Consider the following 23,092-nt stretch of genomic DNA (forward strand, 5'->3'; position numbering starts at 1 on the left):
GCTGAACATGCATATTCATTTTTTGTTAGGATTTTATAATCCTTCAGTGGGTGTCCATGAAAACTAATAATAATCCTGGGCAACATAATAGTGCTCGGATGTTCAAGTCTTTCATGCCATATATTAAGTATCTCTAGGTCATTAACCTTCCGGGTTAATACCGTATGTAATTCCATCACTTTAATACATGTAAAATATAATCTTGAAGATATACAGGGAAAACTTTCAAGTACACGTTTTTTGTATGAAATAATTCATGTAATATGACTATATTCTTTTCCTTCCTTATCAACCGTCTCTAATTGATATCCATTGAGACGTATATCTTTAAAATTGAGAAGGTTCCTCCTAGACTTAATAGAATAGAGAGCATTTTTCATCTGCAAGGATGTCCCATTTGGCAACATCAATGCTGCTTCTCCAGAACCTTCAATCAGGTCTGATGACCCTGCTATTATAGCTATACATGCATTTCTCATTGATAAGGATATAAAATATTTTTTTTTATCAAAATAGTATGCATTGCCCCGCAATCAATAATGCATTCATCATCAGCCATATTTCTAACAAAACAGAAGAAAAACATAATTTTAATAAAACATAATATAAAGATATATTACAAATTAGTCTATAAAAAAATCTGACTCATCTAAATATGTATTTTCAGTTACATTTATATTATTTATAGAATTATTCTCAATTTGATCAACTGTGGGGTTGTCAGTAAAGTTTGTCTCAACATCTTTATCTTTCTTATTTTTGATTGATCTTGGTAAAGATAGACAAAATGTTTAGGGGTTCTGCAAATTCTGGACCAATGACCTTCCAGGCTACAATGATAACAGGTATCCCTCTTTATCTCTAAGCCCATATTGTGCCTTTGGTTATTTTGTTAATGTATATCAATCTTGCTATCACGTGGTCTGATATTATTTCGGCCCCCATCACGACCGCATCGTCCTCGACCACTATAATATATTTGTCTACCGCGGTTTTTAAAACCGGCACCGTGACCACACCATCTTCTTTACCCAAAATTAATTTCTGGAAGTGGTGCTGATCCAGATGGTCGAGATTGATGATTCTGCATCAACAGTTCATTGTTTTGCTCTGCCACAAGGAGACAAGAAATTAATTCTGAAAATTTTGTGAAATTATTTTCTTTATATTGTTGTTGTAATATAACATTTCGTGTGTGAAATGTTGTAAATGTTTTCTCGAGCATCATACCTTCCGTCACTGTTTCTCCATAAAGATGTAGCATTGAAATAATTTTAAATAGCTCGGAATTATATTTTTCCACGCTTTTAAAGTCTTGGAACCTGAGACTTGACTAGTCATTACGTGGTTTAGAGCAAGTAGACCATTTTGAGATGTTCAAATCGTTTTTTCAGAGACAACCACAATTCCTATGGATCTTCAATGGTCAAATATTCATTCTTCAGGCCATCATCAATATGATGCCTTATAAATATTAAGGCTTTTACTTTATTATCATTAGGTTCATTATTATTAGTCTCAATAGTTTTGCCCAGGTTCCTCGCTTTCAAATGGAGCTTGATATCGAGGCTCCATGATATATAGTTGCTCCCAGAAATGTGAAGACCCTCAAATTCTCTTTTTGTGATATTTTCCATTAAAAATCAATCTCTATAAAATATAATAGATGATTAGAAGAAATGAGAAAAATACGAATACTTGAAATATAGTTACATTAAAGTTAAATGGAAATATTAAATAAGATTAGGAGCAAATACGTGTTGATAACATATTGTATAAGCAAGAAATAAGTCATCTTCAATATAAATATATATATATATATATATGTATGTAAATTTTCATGAATAGAAAATCAACAGAGAAGAAAACATAAAGAGAAAAGAAAAGAAAATATACCGATCACCATAAATTACACCGAACCTCCTTTACTTACTTCTTATCTTTCTTCTTCTCTCTCACAAAATACATAAATTTAGGGGGTATTTATTGTTAGTATAAGCCTTAGCCCCAATACATTGTATGAACTCTTATTATTTGGATAATTATTATGAGGCATGGTTTTATCTTTTATTATTTCTGTCCATAGTTAATAAGATAAAATATCGTTGAATATTGGTTCTGCTCAAGTTATCAAATGCGTGATTTGGATAGGAAAACCTTAAAGCATAAACTAGAACAATATTTGAAATGTCTATAGTCGATTATTTTCATGGGAATGAAAATAAATTAAGACTAGTATGTCTTTCGTGAAACGGCGTTGTTTTACGGGTCATAGGATATGGGATATCAATCAAAGGACATAGATACATATTAGGGAATAGTCTATCTGGATCGATCCGCTCTTGAGAACACTACATGGTTGTAAGGTCATAAGTGTTTTTCTCAAGCAATTCTTGTACTCGAATCCTTCGACCTGAAATCACTATGGATCTCGGATGAATCCTTACATGCTTTAACTTACGCCTAACGTTATCCTTAATTAAGTGGCAAGTACGGGTATGTTTGGGCATGTCGCGGTTCATGCTGAGAGACATGAGTGAAGTGAAAGGATTGTCCCTCTCTGTAGGGAGAGCGAATATCACCGGCCACTTGATTAGTGAGACTGAGCAGTGTGTGGCCACGCAGGGAAATGATAAGAGTTATCACTTACTTGACCTTGTCAGTTCACTAAGAGATCATAAAATTAATTAGCATTAAAATAAGGGTGACTCGCTCCATGCCTTATAATAATTCAGATATTCAGTGGCAAAGGATTGTATGAGGTTGTGATAGGTTCCATTAATTCTCGAAATTGACGTTCATTTAATATTGGATAATCATATTATCTTGCTAGAGAATAATTATGATTTATGAGCGTTAAAATTGTTTAAGCTCATTGCCAATGTTAAATGGACCTACAGGATCTTACACTAAGAATACCGAGATCAAGGTCCAGTATTTGTTACTTATTGGACTACCTATTTAGAGTTTTGGTGAAAAAGCTAAATTAGGTGGAGCAAATAGCTTATTCGGGTTGGGTCTTATTAAGTGTTGATCCAATCTAATCGATTTGGTTAATTAAAATGGTTTAATTAATCAAGTAAAGAAGAGATTCCTAATTTATTAGGAGTGAAGGATTTTTTCTTAAATTAGGGTTTTGAGTTTCCAATATAAATAGATGGTATAACCCTAATGTGAAGAGGTGAGAAAGGAAAAAAGATAGAGTGATTGAGAGATTGCCTCTTAAGAAACCCTAGCCGCCACCCACTCTTCTCCCTTGGCCGCCGCCGCCACACCTAAAACACCTTTTCTTTTGAATCTCGGGTGCTTGCTATTCGAACCAAGAAACAAGTGTTGTTTTTTGAGATACTAGCATACCTGCTTGATTCACAGAGGCGTTCGTGTGTACGTGATAGTAGAGGGGAATCGCGATTTGTAGTCCCTTTCGATTTCGAGTAAACAAGGGTGCGTTGAGAATCGTTATCAAAAGAAAGGTATAACTTTTAATTATCTATTTATTTAGAATTTAATTCTAGTTCTGGCATGAGCTGGGTTTTATCATGTTTGCTTGCTATTAAAAATTTTGTTATCCGCTGCGTTTTGGCATGTATTTTTTACATGATAATTCCCTTGTTATAGTGATAAGATCCCAACATTTATAAGCTTACAAGAGTTGAATGAACGGTCATGATTGACTTAATTTGACTGTCCAAAATACCCTGGTAGGTGAAATAGTAACAGTGCTGGTGGCTGCTACAATACTACATGGGCGTCTGCTACAGTGTTGCGTTTGCTACAGTAGACATCCATTATTTATTATAATATTCATAACATAACATGTATAAATTTATGGTATAATACCTGAATTGGTCTCTCTACTTTTCTCTCTCTTCCCTTTTGGTCCCTCTACTCAAAAATGCGCTCCATTAATCCCTATACTCTTGAAAATGATCCAATTTAGTCCCTCTACCCTTAATCTCTTCCGATCTAGTCCTTCTACTATTGAAAATACTACCAAATAATTAATCTATTTTAGAGTAGAAGGGACTAAATAGAACCATTTTCAAAAATAGAGGGACTACATGGGAGCATTTCTGAGTAGAGGGACCAAAAGGGAAGAAAGAGAAAAGTAGAGAGACCAATTCGGGTATTATATCTAATTATATATATATATATATATATAATTTTCCCAACAAAGAAAGTTTGTCCATTCCCAAACTTATATATATACATAAATGTATATATATATATATATATATATATATTAAATCCAGCAGCAACAAAGCCAAATTGAGAAATAAAAAAGTCCTAGAACATCGCCAAAAGAGATTCAATAATGGTAGTTTTGGCTCATTATAGATGCTTATCTATTACTATATATATGTGTGTGTAAAAAGACACACTGCAAAGTTCTTGGAGTTGGTCCCCAAAGGAGCAACACGTGGTAATTCACACCATCCAGTGGCTTCTTCGTTGCCACAGTGCCAACCTTTTATCACTCGCCATGGCTTTATTCTGGTACTTGTCCTATCAACAGGGTTTTTTTAAAAAATTATATGTGTATGCATAATTAAAAAAAAAAATTGTTTGTGCATAATTAAAATAGTAAATTACTCACAACCACAGGATAACCTAGTGAAAATTATCAAAAAATGATGGATGAGTGATAGTAAAGTCAAATTCTTTGTGTCACAGAACTATATAAATATACTATAAAAATATTATATAAGTATTGTTCGTCGATTGTGTATAAGGTCTCTTGTGAGAGGAGCTATATTTTTCACTTTTCTAAGGTTATAAAACAGGGGGGATTAATTATTGTAGAGTTGTAGTCACTGAAATATCATTTTGGGCATATATAGCAGGCTCTAATTACCTCACATATTAGTTAGTCCCACAAAATAAATTCTTAGGATATCATTAAACTACTGTAACTGATACACCATTATATTTATTTGTCTTTCTGACACCTTCTTATAGATCAACGTCGGTCTCCTTCGGAAAAAAAAAATAGTAAATTACTTTTAGGGTTCTTAACCAAATTTTGGTTGGCATGACTATTGAAAGCTTGCATCAGGAATAGGGCCAGTGTGAGTGAAAATTGGGTCTAAATAATATATTACATAATAAAAAATTATGGGTTGGCAGGATTATTAGATAAAATTTATGTAATTTAATATTATTATAAATTAATTAAATAAAATAAGTTTTATATTTTAGAAAAAATTATTAAAATTTTATCAATATGATAATGTGCATAAGATGATATTAATTTAAAATTTTAAATATAAATTTTTAAAAAAAATACATGAATTGTGGTGGCGCAAAAAATTATGGGGCATGTCTTAATGATGATAAGATAAAAATTATGTAATTTATTAATATTATTTTTATGAATCAATTAAATAAATTAAGTTTTATATTTTAAAAAAAAGGGCAAGGTTTTTAACAATATAGTTTTGTGGATAAAATAATAAATGAAAACTTTAAATATAAATTTTAATTTTTTTTAAAAAATGAGGTCCGGAAATCATGGCGCCTACTTGTAATTATATACTTTTGCAAATTATTAGAAATTTTTTAAGATTTCTATGATGATGATGGAATGATCAAATCTATAAGATAGATCTTGTAGCCTATTGTTGATTTTATTGGGATGCAGCCACAAAACCAAGTGGTAATCGATTTAGGGCCTATATAAATATATTTTAGGATTTTATTATGATAAAATTACTTTGACAACTAGAGCTACTACTATATTATACTAAATTTTCAACCCAGTGAAATTATCTTCTCCTCCTTTAGCATTAGTGTTTTTTAATTTTTTTTTACAATTTTGGAGCTTTCACACAAATTTGATTGTTTATTATTATTATTATTATTATTATTATTATTATTATTTTCTTATTATCATTCATTATTTTCTTTCATACATTTATAAATATTGAGATATTGTAAATAAAATATTATTAATTATTTATAAGAATCAATCAATGATAAATTAATTTATTTTCCTAAGAATCTTGCTATGGCCAAATTCATTTATTTATATAACCAAATATTTTATGATTTGAGCAGCAATTGGAGATCTAAGCATCTCAAGGTGTTATTATAATGCACTGAATTAGTAGCTGTACATTACCAGGAGGAAACAGTCAAAGAGCTTCCTGGTGACTTCCCCTTTCTTTTTTTTTAAATAAATAAATAAATAAATTTTTAATTACTCAAGACAAAATGTCCAGGCATGCAGAGATTTTGTCCTGTTCTTTTAGATCCCACATTTATCTCCACTTGGAGAATCACACACACACACACACACACACACACACACACACACACATATATATATATATAAATTATTATTTGTCTAATTATAGTGAAAAAAAAATTGAAGCAGGTGTTATAATGGCTGTCATTGTGTCTTGTGATTCATTGTTTGTAATTAGATAAAAAAAATTAACTAAAATAATTTAATATGTATAATGTTAGTTTTAATTTTAAATTAGCCACCAAAAGTATCGTACATGTCATTATTTTTATTTTTTATTTTTAAAAATAACCTATATTTTATTGAGAAAAAAAGAAACATACAAAAACAAGCACAAGCAAAAACAATAGAAAACAATCACTAAAAAGTGAAGTAAAAAAAGATTAAAAAAAAAAGAACAAATCTAAAAAAACAGATAGAAAGAAAAACAGCCTAACTATTTAGTTAGCTCCTTTTGGTAACGCAGTACATATCATTATGTAATAGATATATAATTGGTTTTATAAAAAAAATATTTTAAAAATATGGAGACAAAAAAATTATTTTACCTCAATTTAAAATAGCAAATGTTCTTGTATGGTAGGTAGCAAAGTAAAATAAAATGAAGAAAAGGTGTCAAGTAATTTCAAAAAAGTGAGGGGTTGGAAAGTAAAATTCAGGACTACAAACAGTTACTGGTACACGTGTACAGCTGCCGCACATTTACGCTTGGTCGGAGGAGCAAATTGTACGACCCATCTTTCACAAAATTTGCTAACATCCAACAAACGAGCCAGAACCGGCTCAGCGCCAACCACGCCGTGTGACGAGCCGGTGGCTCATGTCACGCACCTTCCTCTCTGCCACGTTGTATAATCACCCATTCAGAGCCACGTGGCCCAATTTAATAAATAAGTAAATAAATAATAACTTAAAGAAAAGCCAACAAGCAAACCAAAGATTTTAATGGAAAGAAGATACAAAGGACAAAAGCCCGTGCATATAAAGATGCCTATCAAGTGCTTTCGTAATACGTAATTCTAATTTTTTTTATTTTATTAAAAAAATTATCAAAATAAATCTCAAAATTTTAACAATTCCGGAAGTTCCGCTCAAAATCACCAATTTTCTGATTTTTTAAAAATATTATTTTATAAAATGAATATTTCTAGGTCAAATACTACATAGCATAGTGGGTGTGAGTAAGAAGACAGAGGATCGGATCCCATCACCATTTAGCAGCATTGTGTCCCATTAACTATATAGCAGCATTGCATAGTATAGAAATACTATAAAAATACTGTCACCTACTACTTATTGAATCTTTTGTAAGAGCGTAGGGGATATTAACAATTTTGAGATTATAGTCCCGAATATATTAATGTTGTCGTATATGTATCAGATTATCATTACCCTTATATGTTAGTTAGCTTTACATGATAAATTTTTAAGAGATTATTAAACTACTATAACTAAAACACTACTATACAATTTTTTTGATAGGATAATTGTGGTTTTTTTATAAAAAAACCTTCCAGAAGTTTCGGTCAAACCAACCAAATTTCTGATTTCTTTTAATATTATTTTATAAAATAAATATTTTTAACAAATATTGACATGTTTTACCGTTTTATTTCCAAAATTTAAATAAAACAAAAAATAAATTATAAATCAAATTTTTATTATCATAAATATATCCAAATAAAACAACCAAAAAAAATTCATACACGTGCCAAATATTGACCATTTTGCCCCCGAACAAACCCCTCATCTCTTCGCCCTACTAAATAAAACTACCAGTACTCTTCTTCTCTCCGTCCTCGTGCACGCTATTTCATGGCTTCCATCCCCCCATAAAAACCCTACTCCCTCTTCCCCTTCTCCTCCAAGCATCCATCCATCCATCCATGGATTTCACCAAGCTCTCCCTCCAAATCTTCTCCCAATTGGAGCTCAACTGGCTCAAGAACCACCACAAAGCTCGCATCCTCACTATTGACGGCGGCGGCCTCCTCGCCGGCCAAGCCCTCCTCCACCTCGAATCCCAAATCCAGTCCAAAACCTCCAACCCGGATGCTCGCATTCCCGATCTCTTTGACCTCATCGCCGGCACAGGCATGGGTGGGGTCCTCGCCGCTCTCCTCACCGTCTCCAACCCTAACTCCACCCGCCCCCTCTTCTCCGCCAAAGAAGCCCTAGATTTCCTCCACACCAACCACCACCGCCTCTTCCGCCCTTCCGGGCTCCTCCGGCGCCGATTCTCCTCCCGAAGCTTCGATCGCGTGCTCCGCCGTGCCCTCCCCAGCCTCACCCTCCGCAACGCCTGCAAACCCTTGCTGATCCCTTGCTACGATCTCAACACCTCCGCCCCCTTCGTCTTCTCCCGCGCCGACGCCTCCGAATCCTTGAGCTTCGATTTCGAGCTCTGGCGCGTTTGCCGGGCGACGGCGGCTACGCCGGGGCTATTCAAGCCATGCGAGCTCGTCTCCGTCGACGGGAAGACATCATGCGCCGCCATTGATGGCGGAGTTGTGATGAATAACCCGGCGGCGGCGGCGGTGACCCATGTGTTGCATAACAAGAGGGAGTTCCCTTTCGTCGCCGGCGTGGAGGATCTTGTTGTGCTATCAATTGGGAATGGACTGCCAGCGTCGCCGCCGAGAGGGTATCGCCGTTGCTCCGGCGCCGGCGTGATTGGGATCGTGCTTGATGGGGTTTCGGGAACAGTCGATCAGATGCTTGGTAATGCCTTTTGCTGGAACCCATCCGATTACGTTCGTATTCAGGTAACTCCTTTTTTATTTTTATTTTTATTTTTAAATATATATATATATATATTAAATATTTATTTCGGTCTTACATATGCAAATATGTTTATTGTAATTTTTAAATTTTATAAACATATTCATTTTAGGATTACTATTACAAAATTATAGTAAATTTGTTTTGAAATAATCTGTTAAATAATATGTTAAATAACTAGACTAAAGTGAATAATTGCTATTATACCCCTGTTCAAATTAGTTTTTGAGGGTTTTAAGTGGATTAAATGGATTTTAAAATGACACTTATGCAAGTAAATGGTATCTTTTGTTAGTGTATATAAGTAAATATAAATTTTAATTAGGGCATATAAACAATTATCCACTTTCATAAGGGTATAGATGTAATTATAAAGTCTTCGTTTTTCACTTATACCCTTAATAATAATTTTAATAAACAGATTTTTTTTACAAATATGTAACTTAAAATTTTTTTTAAAAAAAAATCTCTTATGTAATTTAAATGAGATAGTGAGCAAAATAATTTTAAATATATATATCGGGGAAAAATGATTTTAATTAGTATATGCATAATTATAAGCTTTGTTTATGTAAAAATCTGCTATAAAATCTGAAACATTATTTATACAATTAACCTATTTTACAAGGACAAATCTGAATAAAATAAATTCTGACGGCGTTAATTTTAGGCAAACAGGCCGTTGACGGAGAAAGATGATGTAAAAATGGCTGGTGAAAGAATGCTTAACGAGAGGGGATTGGAAACGTTGCCGTTTGGCGGGAAACGGTTACTGACGGAGACAAACGGACAACGCATTGAAGCGTTTGTTCAGAGACTCGTTACTTCTACTGGAGATAACATGGGTTTAGCATCAAGCCCCTCACCTAGGTAACTGGTTGGAAAACAGCCGTTAATTAGGTTTTAATAATTTTTCTTTCTTTCTTTCTTTTTTAACAGTTAAGGTTTTGACTGCTGGTCTTAGTATAATGTTGATATTTATTTTCTGGATCTAGTAGTATGCAGAGCTCAATAAATAGATTAATTTAATTTACTATGCTTTCTAGTGTTATTTTTGTGATTATATATATATATATATATATATTTGTAACACCCCTTTTTGATAAAATAAATAAATAAATAAATATTATTATAATATCTCACCAAACTCATGACATCCTAATAATAAATGCCCTTCATAATAAATGTATTCAATATATTGAATATTTGTAGTATCAACAATTCTATGTCTGGTAAATTCTAACATCTAACCAAATGCAATAAACATAACTCAATAAATCAAAAACTATCAATAAAACAAAAAGCTATCATAATAACAGAGAGTGGAACGAGCTTCAATGTGCTGACCAACTTAAATAATTATTTCAAACTGCTAATATTAGCCAGAAATAATCTCAATCATTTCTCCCTAAAAAATGGATTGCAAAGGGTGAGTTGTTGCTTCTTATACAATTATGTAAGTAGTCATACAATGAGATATAGTTAATAACATACAACTAATCATATCAATTAAATTTTCATAATGAAGAATATTAACAATCAAATAATACACAATTAATCATACCAATTTAAATTCTCAAATCATTGCTTGATTTCTACCATCATTAATTATTCTTTTTTTTTAATTTATTTGGATCCTATTTATCCTAGCTAAATATACGATCCAATGGTCATATTTTTCCTGGAGCATACACTATCATCGTTTATATGGGCACGATCTCAATCTCATCAATTTCAAAGCTGCAATGTTACCTATATGGACATGATACCTTGACACCTTATAATTTTCTATATGGACAGATGTCAAAACCTATCATCACCTATATGGACAGGTGCTAATACGATCATAACACATAAGAAACAGATGAAGAAGATCCAATAGAATTAGAAAAAATGATTAAAGATCTAAAATGATTTAAAGATAACATAATATTAAAATGTTCTCTTTCATATTCCAAAAATAGAATACTTGATTTTATAAGAATAGATCTTATTACAAAAATAAAAACAAGAATGAATAGAGAAGTTAGTGAAAATAAAGAGAAGGAATTAACAATATCCTAGAAAATAGCAAAAATTTAAATAGACATAGAGCAAATACAAGCTACATTAAGACAATTAGAAGTAGGTGATTATTTAAAGTAACAAGAACCCATGACTTGTCCATCTATGATGATTGGAATGGAGATTGGACAACCAACAGAATCTTGTGTATTTGTATCATTATGGGAGTCATGTAACCTGAACCTTGCCCCATAGTTTGTCTATACGCATTAGAGAAAACTGTAATTACAAAACCAGTAGGTTCATATGCGTTTTCTTTAACTGTGGGAGCTATGTAAACAACTCCCAAATAGTAATAAAAGACAAAGGTTGTTCTTTCAAATAATAAGAGATGTGGCTACAAAACCAGTAGGTTTATATGCATATCTTGTTATGGTGAAAACCTGATTATCCTCGTGACCAAATATATGCAAATTAGATATAACTAACAAGTTTATTCTCTTATGCAGAAATGGCAGGAAAATGTTTTTACAACACTGAATACCCTTTTGAACCATAATTAAATCTCCCTATATTTCCACTAAATTCAACCATGAGATTAGAACTCAAGCAAATTTAAACTTGCAACAACATGTCATAATAGACAACCTTTGGGCCAATCAACATGAATAAAAAAATCTCATCTCTTTACTACACACTTTAGCCAAATTATTCCACCAAACCAATGAAAAACTCCAACATTCCCCATTGCCACCATCATTGGACAAACCTATTATTAATTTTTCCTTAAAACCCCAAACCCTAGATTACATGGTTGATCAAGAAAGAAGAATAAAAACCCTGGAAATTGAAATTGTTCTAAAAACTAAAGAAGTGATAAAGATTAAAGCTTAGGTGAAGAAAATTATTAAAGAAGCAGAAGAAATAAAGCAAGTAATGGTAGAAGAAAGAAAACAAATGATGAAAAATTGGAATTATTTCTAGAACCTATTGAAGAAGTCAAACAAATAATATATAAAAAATTAATGACTTCCCAATATCTGCAATTCATCTTTGAACAAGAAGTACTGAGACAATTGGCAAAAGAAGAAGCCTTTCCTACAGGATTTGTAATAGCAGAAAATGTATTCAGAGAACTAGCACACAAAGATGCAGGGTGCCATTGTGAAAAAGGATTTACAGTATTAAAATGCTCATTAGATATCTCTCAATGGACAGATCAAGAAATCAAAGGCATTCAGATGAAAGCTATAAATCTTTTTTGACATGGGAGTATATGTCCTCCCTATCATGTCAATCAAGTCGGTGTCTGCCACTTGGTTGCTTCTCTCCGAAGCAACTTTGAGCCTTATCCAAGTCCCCTTCTTGTTTATACAAGGGGACTTGTGTTTATAAGGACTCATCACCAATTCGGATTGAGATCCAAAGCTTTGCAATCAATAAATCATCCAGTTTTATAACTCTTCCATCTCTACACTTCCGACCCTAATTTTTACTTCAATTTGTTCTCTAGCATGTAAATCTATCACCGGAGTTCATCATCGGAGTACAAAGTAAGTTCAAAGGCACGCCAACCCCCTAGTGTTATACCCTTTTTGGCCAGGTACGGGTACAGTTATACCCGTTGGGTAGGGTATAGATTGTCATCTCCAATTTTAACATTAGGCCTTATTTAAAAGGGGGAAAAAATGCTCCTCTTATATTATAAGGTGGTCACTAAAGCATATGGTAATATTATTATACAAATTAGTTTTTACAAATAAAATTTTAAATGAGTAACAACTAACAACTCATTTATTGACATTGGACGTCTGAAGGTACCAAAAATTAATAAAGATAATTAACTGAAGGACCTCAATAAGCAACCACTTTTTTAATGGAAGCACTTTTTTTTTTTTTGAAAGAGTGGATAAATCACTTTAATTAAAAACAAAGCCACAACAATAATCCACTAACGCATAGTGGAGAAATGACAGAACAAAACACCCAACAAACCACTAATGGTAGTACATTCAATTCCGTCCTGCCCAAAAACTTTAAGGTAGTGTTTGTTTCAAGGGATTTTACCTTTTTAAAATCCGGTGTTTGTTTTGATGTATTTCATTTTTCATGTGCTTTTGAAATCCCATCATTGAGGGATTTTGGTTTACGGTCAAAATGACCGTAAAACCAAATCTCGGGAGTTCAAAATCAGTATATATGCATACATATATATACATATATATATACAGAAATCTATACATATATATATATACACATACATATACATACATATATACATATACACATATACATATACACATATACATATATACACATATACATATACACATATACGTATATGTATACACATAATATACATACATATATATATACATAAATCTATACATATACACATACACATATACATATATACACATATATGTATGCACATACATATACATACATATATCATGTATGTATATACATTCACTAGATATACCTATATATAGTATGTTTACATATATAAATACACATATATATGTATATATATAAATATATATGTATATATATACACAAATATATACATATACATATACATATACATATATGTATATATATATATATATGTATATATGCATATACGCAGACATATCCATACACTTATACACATGTTTTCCAATTCCAGATTTACAAATTCTTCCAAATAAATATACAATCTTATAATACAGTAATTCCAGTTACATCCAACCAAACACAAGATTTGACTGCACTGTATTTTGAAAGCCAAGTATTTCCAGTTACATTGTAACTAAAAATCCACTGCATTTAGAATTACATCCAACCAAACGCTACCTAAGTCAGAATTTCATGGTTTTTCAAGTAATAAATTATTTTCAGGTTCTCATTTGTGTTCAAACATTTTTCAGGTCTGTCAAGACTTATTTCCACCAAGATCTAGTGAAACAGACATTTTACATTTCTTCAAATTTTAAATCGATTTCTATGTGTTAGTGCAACCGCACTATTTAATTGGCATGATTTGACACCAAGGCAAGATGGCGTGGCAACCATGGTGACAAGGCATAATTGATGATAAGGAAAGCATGGTGACATGGCAAGAAGACTTGGCTTGCAAGGCAAAACATCTTGAAGATCTTGGTGGAGCTATTTTTAATAAGTCTATAACATGGAGGAAAATATCTTGAAGATCTTGGTGGAATTATTCTTGGAAACATGTTACAATTTGAAGACAAGATCATATCAAGACCATATTTAGGTGATTTGATTAAAGACTAAATATGGTGGAGCTTAATTGAAGAAATACCTATCAATGGTATGATTTGAAGAATCCTTGATGAGAATGATTGAGGATCATTAACGGCAAGATTTGAGGATCAAACTTGGGTGAATTGAAGATCAAGTTTGGAGAATCTTTGAAGACCAAACTTGGAAGGTTAAAGACTAAGTTTGGCGAGTTCTATGAAGACGCACAAGGACATGAGCCCCTTGCGAGGGGACTGCGTGATGAGGAATTGAGGAGGTAGGCTAGTTGCCGGCAGTCGGGATCGGGAGATTTGGCTACATCGACTCGGATTAAGCATGACTAGGAGGTTGATGGGTCTTGAGGTCATCCGCAACGTAACCAGAACTCAGTCAAGTCAGCAGTCAGGGCCATGCTGCAACTTATGTTACAACAAGAGTTGCAACAGCTAATTTAGGAAGTTTTTTAAATTAGTAGCCGCAGAGATTCTAAAAAAGGTATGCGCTATATTTGGGATGTTGAGGCGTCTATATAAGCTACCTTGATCGTAGGTTGTAAGCGTGACTCGTGAAGGAGAGTGTGTGAGTACTAGACAATCTAGAGAGGGTAGTGATCTTTATTGTTAAGAGAGTGAGTGACAAGTGTTTGTACTCATGTACTTTCACTTCTATTAGTGGATTATTTATCTCCGGGCTTGGCCCTCAAGACGTAGGCGAGTGGACATTGAACTGGGTTACCAATGTCGTGTGTTTCTTTCTTTGTTGGTTTGTGTGAGATTTCTATGAGTGCTTGAGTGTTCCTTAAAACCCATAAACCACACCGGATGAACTAACAAGTGGTATCAGAGACTTGGTCGCCGTTTTCGCTTTGGTTTCAAAGTCGGCGAGGTCCTAACAAGTTCCATTGATGGCCGGAAAAGAAGGAGCTTTAGTCACACGACCATCGTTGCTTAATGGATCCAATTATCCATATTGGAAGGCACGCATGAAAGCTTTTATCAAATCCATTGATGAGAGTGCATGGATTACTGTAGAAGAAGGATTGTCTCCTCCTACTTTAGTTGATGAAGACAAGAACAAGATCTTAAAAAAAAAGTAACTAGAGTATCGAAGACATGTGTAAAGCTAATGCTAATTGGAAGGCTCTCAATGCAATTTTTGGAGGAGTAGATGAGGACCAATTCAAGTATATTGTAACATGCAAGTGCGCCAAAAAGGCTTGGGAGATTCTTCAAACCATTCATAAAGGCACCAACTTAGTAAGAGAATCTAAACTTCAAATGTTGACAACAATGTTTAAAAATCTCAAGATGGGAGAAGATAAGACCATAGACATGTTCAATGACAAATTGATGGACATCGCAAATCAAGCCTACCAGCTCGGCAATGAGTACTCGGATAAATAGCTAGTCAGGAAGACTCTTAGATCACTTCCAAGAAGATTTGATGCAAAAATCTCGGCAATAGGAGAAGCGAGAGACATTTCAACTATGAAACTGGACGAGCAGATGGGGTCCTTGCAAGCATACGAGATGAATCTCAATCCTGAAAGAAGAATAGAAGATATAGCCTTGAAGGTTCAAGCAATAAAGCAGAAGGAGTTACAATAGGCTGTTGTAACAGAAGATGAAGATGAAGAAGATAGATAATTTGTTTTCCTGTCAAGAAAGATGCATAACATGATTAGAAAATACAAGACACAAGGCAAAAAATTCCAAAGAAAAGATGGTCTAAATAAAGAAAAGTAAAAAAGTCGAAGATCATCACAAAAATGAAGAAGTCGAAGATCATCACATGAAGATCAAATGTAGATAATGTGGTGGCTTTGGGCACTATCAATCCGAATGTGCTAACACTCTCAGGAAGAAAGGAAAGTCACTGAATGCTAGATGGAGTGATGATTCAGACGGCAGCTTGAGGGAAGAAGATGAAGGAAGTCTAAGTAACCATCATACATCTTTTCCTGCTGTGATGAATGGATCCACGCTTGTTGCAGAATATATTGCAACATCAGCTACAACATCTACTGAAACTGACGGTGAGTACAATGAGACAACAGAAAATGATCTTCTCACAAGTTATAAAATCATGATGAACAGATTCAATGAGATGGTGAAGCAAAATCAACGATTAGAGGAGGAGTTTAATGATTACAAAGAAAAATTACAACATGCTGAGAAGACCTTGAACTCCATAAACAAAGGCAAAGCCAAACTTGATGAGATTCTATCTGTTGGAAGAACAAGCAAAACCTGACATGGTATTGGGTATGTTGGGAAAACTTCAAAAGTCAAGATAAAAAGCTCAGGAGTTATATTTGTCAAATCAACTACTCAACAAAATAATGATGAGAAGCAAGTTGAAGTAAGGGAAGAACCGAAATGTGAAATGCATGTATGTTTTCATTATGGAGAGATTAGGCACATAAGACTCAAGTGCATCAAATTAAAAGAAGACTTGAAAAGTGGAAGAGTAGTTGGACATGTACAAGCAATCATCAAAAGGAAAGTCAGAGGAAAAACTGTTGTGATTAAGAAGCTATGGATTCGAAAAGATGATGTGCCAAGAAAAGATGTAGAGTGCTCCAGTTCAAATCAGAAGATGACAAAAGTGATGATGAATTTTGCACCACCAGGTTACAACTAAAGGCTCATTGACCGAGGACCCCAAAGGTCAACAGGTAAGACACCCTTATGGGTGAAAAAAATCATGATCTCTGTGATGAGTGTAAAAAAAAATTGAAAAACAAAATCAAAAACAAAAAAAAGGGGAAATAAAAAAGGGGAGAATAAAAGATATATATTAAAAAAAAGGAGGAATTATTTTTTTTTGAAAAGAGATTTTTTTTAAAAAAATATGAAAGGGTGCCTTGGAAGTTATAACTAATTAATGGGGGCATAAAAACCCTAATATCCCAAATTGTTTCCAAAGATTGTTTTTGAAATCAGGAGAAAGAGAAGAAGAAGACGAAGACAATGAGAAAAGATGAGGACGAAGAGGATGGCCCGCCTTGCTCCTGCGACCCCACAAGAAATTGCTGTCTAAAATGAGGAAGTAAGGATGAGAGGGACCAATTCTGGAGGGAGTCCATCAAGAGAAGAAGAACCCGAAGATTTGATGAAAGCGATTGGCCCTTATGTTTCTTCTCAGGATGCTAAAGTAGTAGAACCAAGAGTATCATCACAGGATATGCCTATAGGTGTTCAAGACAGAAATGATCTTTTGAGATGGGTGTGTGAGTCTTTTCCAGGAGCTTACGTTCAGAGAACAGAAGAAGATGAACAGGAGGACTCCAATACTGTTCCAGATGTAGAAGGTTCGGCAAATTAACAGGTTGGGGGTGAAGATGCTACAGAAGAAGAAGCAAACCCAGAATAAGCAGAAGAAGATGCCAATGAAAGAAGTACATATGCTCCCACGAGTGCTGAAGAAGAGGCTGTTGCTATACTTAGTGAGGTTCTTGGAAATATTCACCAGAATATCGATGTACCTGGAGATACAGAACATGTTGCTGCACAAGTTACAACATCCCCTGTAACATCAGAAAGTTCACATAGTTCTGATGAGATCACACTCAAAAATCGTGTCACCCAGATTGCTAAAGGAAAGAAAGCAGTGTCTGAGAAGAAGGCCCTGTCAAGGAAGAAATCCCAGAAAAAGAAGGAGAAGGTTAGCAAATCCAAGAGAAAGTCTTTCTCAGACCCCGAAGTAGAAGCCTCTCCTAGGCCCAAGAGAAAATGCACTGAAGCTGCAAAACAAGAGGAGAAACCATCAGCAAGCTCTAAGAAAGAAAGAAGAAAAAGGAAACCCAACAGGCCAAAGACAGCGATGAAGACAAGTTTCTAGACAAAGTTTCAAAGAAGAAATTCAAGACCGTTGTTAAAAGAGGGCTTGTTGTTGAAAGGGTGATAGATGAAGGAGCTTTTGAGAAGTATATACAAGTTTGCAACATTTGTCGAAAGCTACAGTTTGTCATTGGTCCAAGAGTTTTACAGCAATTTGTCGCCATCTGACAAGGGCATCTCCAAAGTTTACATTCGGGGAAAGTGGATTCCTCTTACCCCAACTCATCTGAACAGATTTTTGGAGTTTAAACCTGAAGTGAAAGGCAACTATGAAGATGGGCTAGAGCTAAATGAGGAGGTTCTGAAAGAGATTACTGGAGGAAGAACGGAGTCATGAGGAGAAGAGTCAAGACTTCCAGCCTCCATCCTTATAGCCAAGTACAATGTTTTGTTTAGACTTGGCATTCAGAATTGGTTACTAGTCCCACACAACTCTAGTATAGTAAAAGAGCTCGCAATGTTATTGTTTGCTATTTGAACTGTCAAGAAGTTCAATCTGGGAAGGCTGATATTCCAGAACATTGTAAAAGAAGCTGACTGTACAAGCTCCTCAACATCACTTGCATATCCTGCACTGCTATCGCAGTATTTGTTACAACATGGAATACAACTCAGGAAGGGAGAAGCAGTCACGGCAGCGAAGAAACTGAAGATTTCCCAGAAGATGTTCAACCCAGGTAAGAAGATTGATTTACCTGTAGGAAGGGTGTCTCCACCACCAATGCATGAAGATGAAGAAGAGGCAAATCTATTAGTTGAAGAAGAATATGAGAAGATGTTGAAAGAGTAACTAGAAGATGCGGAGAATAGGCAACGATCATTATCTGCAGAACTGTTCATCATTACCAGACAGAAGCAGAAGATTCTTTCTCGTCTTGAAATCCTTGAGAAGAAGAAGAAGAGAGAAACTGATGGCCCAGAATCAAAGTGAGATGGAGACCAGGAAACCTGAAGATAGGGGGAGCTACTAGAGAATGTGTAACAAGACTTGCAACAATTCATAAATACTTCGGCATCAATTATGTCACAAAGGGGGAGAAGTAGGCTAGCACCAGACTGACTAGTTATTTGTTTTTCATTTTGTGGACATTTGAACTTTTGGTCTTATTGTGTTGAACACTGTTATGTTTATCAAGTTCGTTATGTTTAATTGTAATTTGTCTCACTAGTTGCAGTTTACAATATTTTCTCAGTACTTTGTAAGCAACTAGATGATATTTTGTGTCAGTCCTGGTTTCTGTTCTCCAATTGATGTTGTAATCAGAAGTTGTAACAGTGTCAGTCTGAGTGCAGTAGCAGTTGTGTCAAATTATGCCAAAGGGGGAGATTGTTAGTGCAACCGCACTATTTAATTGGCATGATTTGACACCAAGGCAAGATGACGTGGCAACCATGGTGACAAGGCATAATTGATGATAAGGAAAGCATGGTGACATGGCAAGAAGACTTGGCTTGCAAGGCAAAACATCTTGAAGATCTTGGTGGAGCTATTTTTAATAAGTCTATAACATGGAGGAAAATATCTTGAAGATCTTGGTGGAATTATTCTTGGAAACATGTTACAATTTGAAGACAAGATCATATCAAGACCATATTTAGGAGATTTGATTGAAGACTAAATATGGTAGAGCTTAATTGAAGAAATGCCTATCAATGGTATGATTTGAGGAATCCTTGATGAGAATGATTGAGGATCATTAACGGCAAGATTTGAGGATCAAACTTGGGTGAATTAAAGATCAAGTTTGGAGAATCTTTGAAGACCAAACTTGGAAGGTTAAAGACTAAGTTTGGTGAGTTCTATGAAGACGCACAAGGACATGAGCCCCTTGCGAGGGGACTGCGTGATGAGGAATTGAGGAGGTAGGCTAGTTGCCGGCAGTCGAGATCGGGAGATTTGGCTACATCGACTCGGATTAAGCATGACTAAGAGGATTGATGGGTCTTGAGGTCGTCCGCAACGTAACCAGAACTCAGTCAAGTCAGCAGTCAGGGCCATGCTGTAACTTATGTTACAACAGGAGTTGCAACAGCTAATTTCGGAAGTTTTTTAAATTAGTAGCCGCGGAGATTGTAAAAGAGGTATGCGCTATATTTGGGACATTGAGGCGTTTATATAAGTTACCTTGCTCGTAGGTTGTAAGTGTGACTCGTGGAGGAGAGTGTGTGAGCACTAGACAATCTAGAGAGGGTAGTGATCTTTATTGTTAAGAGAGTGAGTGACTAGTGTTTGTACTCATGTATTTTTACCTCTATTAGTAGATTGTTTATCTCCTGGCTTGGCCCCAGACGTAGGCTAGTGGACGCCGAACTGGGTTACCAACGTCATGTGTCTCTTTTTTTATTGGTTTGTGTGAGATTTCTATGAGTGTTTGAGTGTTCTTTAAAAGCCACAAATCACACTGGAGGAACTAACACTATGATCTTTTTCAAATTATAAAATATTTTAAAAATTATTCTATATAATTATTAACAAAATTAAACAGACATTAATAATTTAAAACAACCAATAATAAAATACAACCTAATGAATAGATTAACTTAGTTTAATTTGAATAAGATGTTATTTGATTTTGCATATCATATCTTTGGAATTAAAAAACAATTGTTTTTGTTTATCTAGTAAATCTAATTTTTCAAAATAATAATACTTTATATAATTATATAAAAGTATAGGCGCAGCTAAGTTGAAGAAGCTTTGGAAACGTTGGTAAGTCAAGCAAATAAGAATTAAGTGATGAATTCTAAGATCATGTTGCTCACGAAGATTAAATGATTTTGTTCTTATTATAATTTTATATGTAATTGTGGGGGAAGCCCCTTTAAAGTTTTTATAAATGATGATATATACTTTTTATAGACTTCAGATGTTTATATATATATATATATATATATATTTTGAAGTGGTTGTATAATCTACTTCGAGAGGTTTTTCAAGGAAAAAGTTTAAATTTTTCTTTTTAAATTTTTATATTGTATTAAAGTTTATATTAAATGTGATATTAGTAATGAAAAATATTTAATTATTAAATATTGTATTATATATTTCAAATCAATTATAATTATTTAAAAAATAATTTTATTTTAAGAAAAGGTATTCTAATAGTTTGTGTATTGTTTAGAGTATAGTTATAGTAAAATCAGCTCAAACATCAAACTCCGGGTTAAATGGTTCGGGTCATTCAGGTAAATGCTCGGTTAGTAAAAATATTTTAAATATTATTTTAGGATTATAAAACTATTTTTTAATTATATGATATATAATACATAATATAGTATTTGATGGTTCCGGTGGGGGTGTGAAGTGTTAAGTTCACTCAAAAACTCACTCAAAGCATAAACACTCACACACAATCAAAGCAAGATAAAAGAGACAAGCAAATTGGTGACCCAGTTCGGCACAACCTTGCCTACATCTGGGGTCCAGGCCCGGAGAAACAATCCACTAAAAGAGGTATAAGAACAAGGAGTACAACACTCACTTACTCACTCAATACAAAGAATATCCTCTCAAGATTGCCCGACGGCCACACACTCAACTCTCACTGAAGAGTCTCTCACTGTTTGGCTCCATCCTAAATCTTCGAGCAGGATGCCTTATATAGACGCACCGACGTCTACAAAGTTACCTCTTTTAGAATTCTCCGCGGCTTCCTAACTTGGACACCTTCCAAAGTTAGATGTTGCAACACCCAGTTGCAACATGGCCCACCTTATTGAACATGATTGAGTTCTAGCCAGATGCACCCGAATCTGCGACCTTCAACCTCCCGGTTCCTTCAGTCCGCCTCGTAGCAGTTGACTCGACCCGAGCTCCTCCTGTTTGCAGCTGCTTCCTTCCTCACATCACTTCAGAAGGTCTCCCTCTCCCGAGAGATGTGCCCACCAAGGCACACGTGACCATCTCACCAAAGATAGCCACCGAAGATCTCCCGATCTTCTTTTACAAACTTGGCCCAAGTTTGGTCTTCCAAATGATCTTCGTTTGACTCATGGAAATATTGTTACTAAACTTGATCTTGTCTTCATCCAAGTTTAGCCTTTAATATCTTTAAGCATGATCTTTAATCATCCATGCTTGGATCTTCAAATCTCTAATCATATCTTATGCAATCTTCAATCAATCTCCTCATATGACTAGTCTCCATGAATAGTTCCGCCCATAGATAGCTCTTGGATCTTCCTTTAATATAGTAATGCTAAATATGGTCTTGATGATCTCCTTGATATGTCTTTACCTTATTTAGTTTGTGTCTTCAAATAGCTTCACACCAAACTAAATCTTTGTGTCTTCAAATAGCTTCATACCAAGTTTAACTTGTGTCTTCTAATAGTTTCACATAATCTTTATGATCTTGAACTCTTGCCAATAATAGAATATTCCTCTCTCTTCAAATAGATCTTTCTAAAAAGGAGCTCTATCAAAGATATGAATAATCATCCCGGATCTTACCAAGGATAGATAATCACATCAAAAATAAAACTTGCCTTTCTAGAAAAGACCCTATAGTCTTAATGCACTTTCCAAAAATAGTTTATCATCACATGATTATATTGAGAGAAATATCTTCAATATAGATCTTAATCAAATCTCCACTTTGATCTCCATTAAATGTCATGATAACATCTTTTGCCACATCATCATCCTAGTCATCTTTTCCTTTGATGAGTCACCACATGCCACGTCATCATCCTCTTGCCATGTCACCACCTGGCTTGTCATATAATACCAATCCTACGTCATCAGACTTAACAATATTCATTATCATTTATTAGTTTTATAAATAATTTGAAGGGAAAAAGAGGAAATTGTTAACCAATTTTTGTTTATATTAAATAGTGTTAATAATTAAAAAAAAATTAGTCACACTTATTTGTTTGCATAATAGATCATAAGACTTTTTATAATCAAGATAAACAAACAGTTTCCATCGTAAAGAGTTATTTAATGTTTGTTTAGTAGTATTTGAAA

At 34.2% G+C, this 23,092-nt stretch overlaps 1 protein-coding gene across 2 annotated transcripts; it reads left to right on the forward strand.

Moving 5' to 3' along the window:
• The first annotated feature begins 8,030 nt into the window (after positions 1-8,030).
• Positions 8,031-10,067, forward strand: LOC120273433 (probable inactive patatin-like protein 9). 2 transcript variants are annotated; one of them, XM_039280062.1, is made up of 2 exons: positions 8,031-9,012; positions 9,699-10,067. In XM_039280062.1, exons 1-2 carry the CDS (start codon positions 8,134-8,136, stop codon positions 9,900-9,902), a joined length of 1,083 nt encoding a protein of 360 aa, XP_039135996.1. In that variant the 5' UTR covers positions 8,031-8,133; the 3' UTR covers positions 9,903-10,067. The 2 variants fall into 2 exon arrangements, with proteins under 2 accessions (XP_039135996.1, XP_039135997.1); XM_039280063.1 differs by having other exon boundaries at positions 9,707-9,874.
• Positions 10,068-23,092: the final 13,025 nt, after the last annotated feature.

The sequence above is a fragment of the Dioscorea cayenensis genome, chromosome 12 (genome assembly GCF_009730915.1).
Source record: "Dioscorea cayenensis subsp. rotundata cultivar TDr96_F1 chromosome 12, TDr96_F1_v2_PseudoChromosome.rev07_lg8_w22 25.fasta, whole genome shotgun sequence".
Lineage (NCBI taxonomy): Eukaryota > Viridiplantae > Streptophyta > Magnoliopsida > Dioscoreales > Dioscoreaceae > Dioscorea > Dioscorea cayenensis.

Excerpts from the sequence above, each read along its gene's own strand:
- LOC120273433 (XM_039280062.1), top strand. The coding sequence starts at position 8,134 with ATGGATTTCACCAAGCTCTCCCTCCAAATCTTCTCCCAATTGGAGCTC. Across the intron at positions 9,013-9,698 it reads CCGATTACGTTCGTATTCAG|GCAAACAGGCCGTTGACGGA; the intron begins GTAACTCCTTTT and ends CGTTAATTTTAG.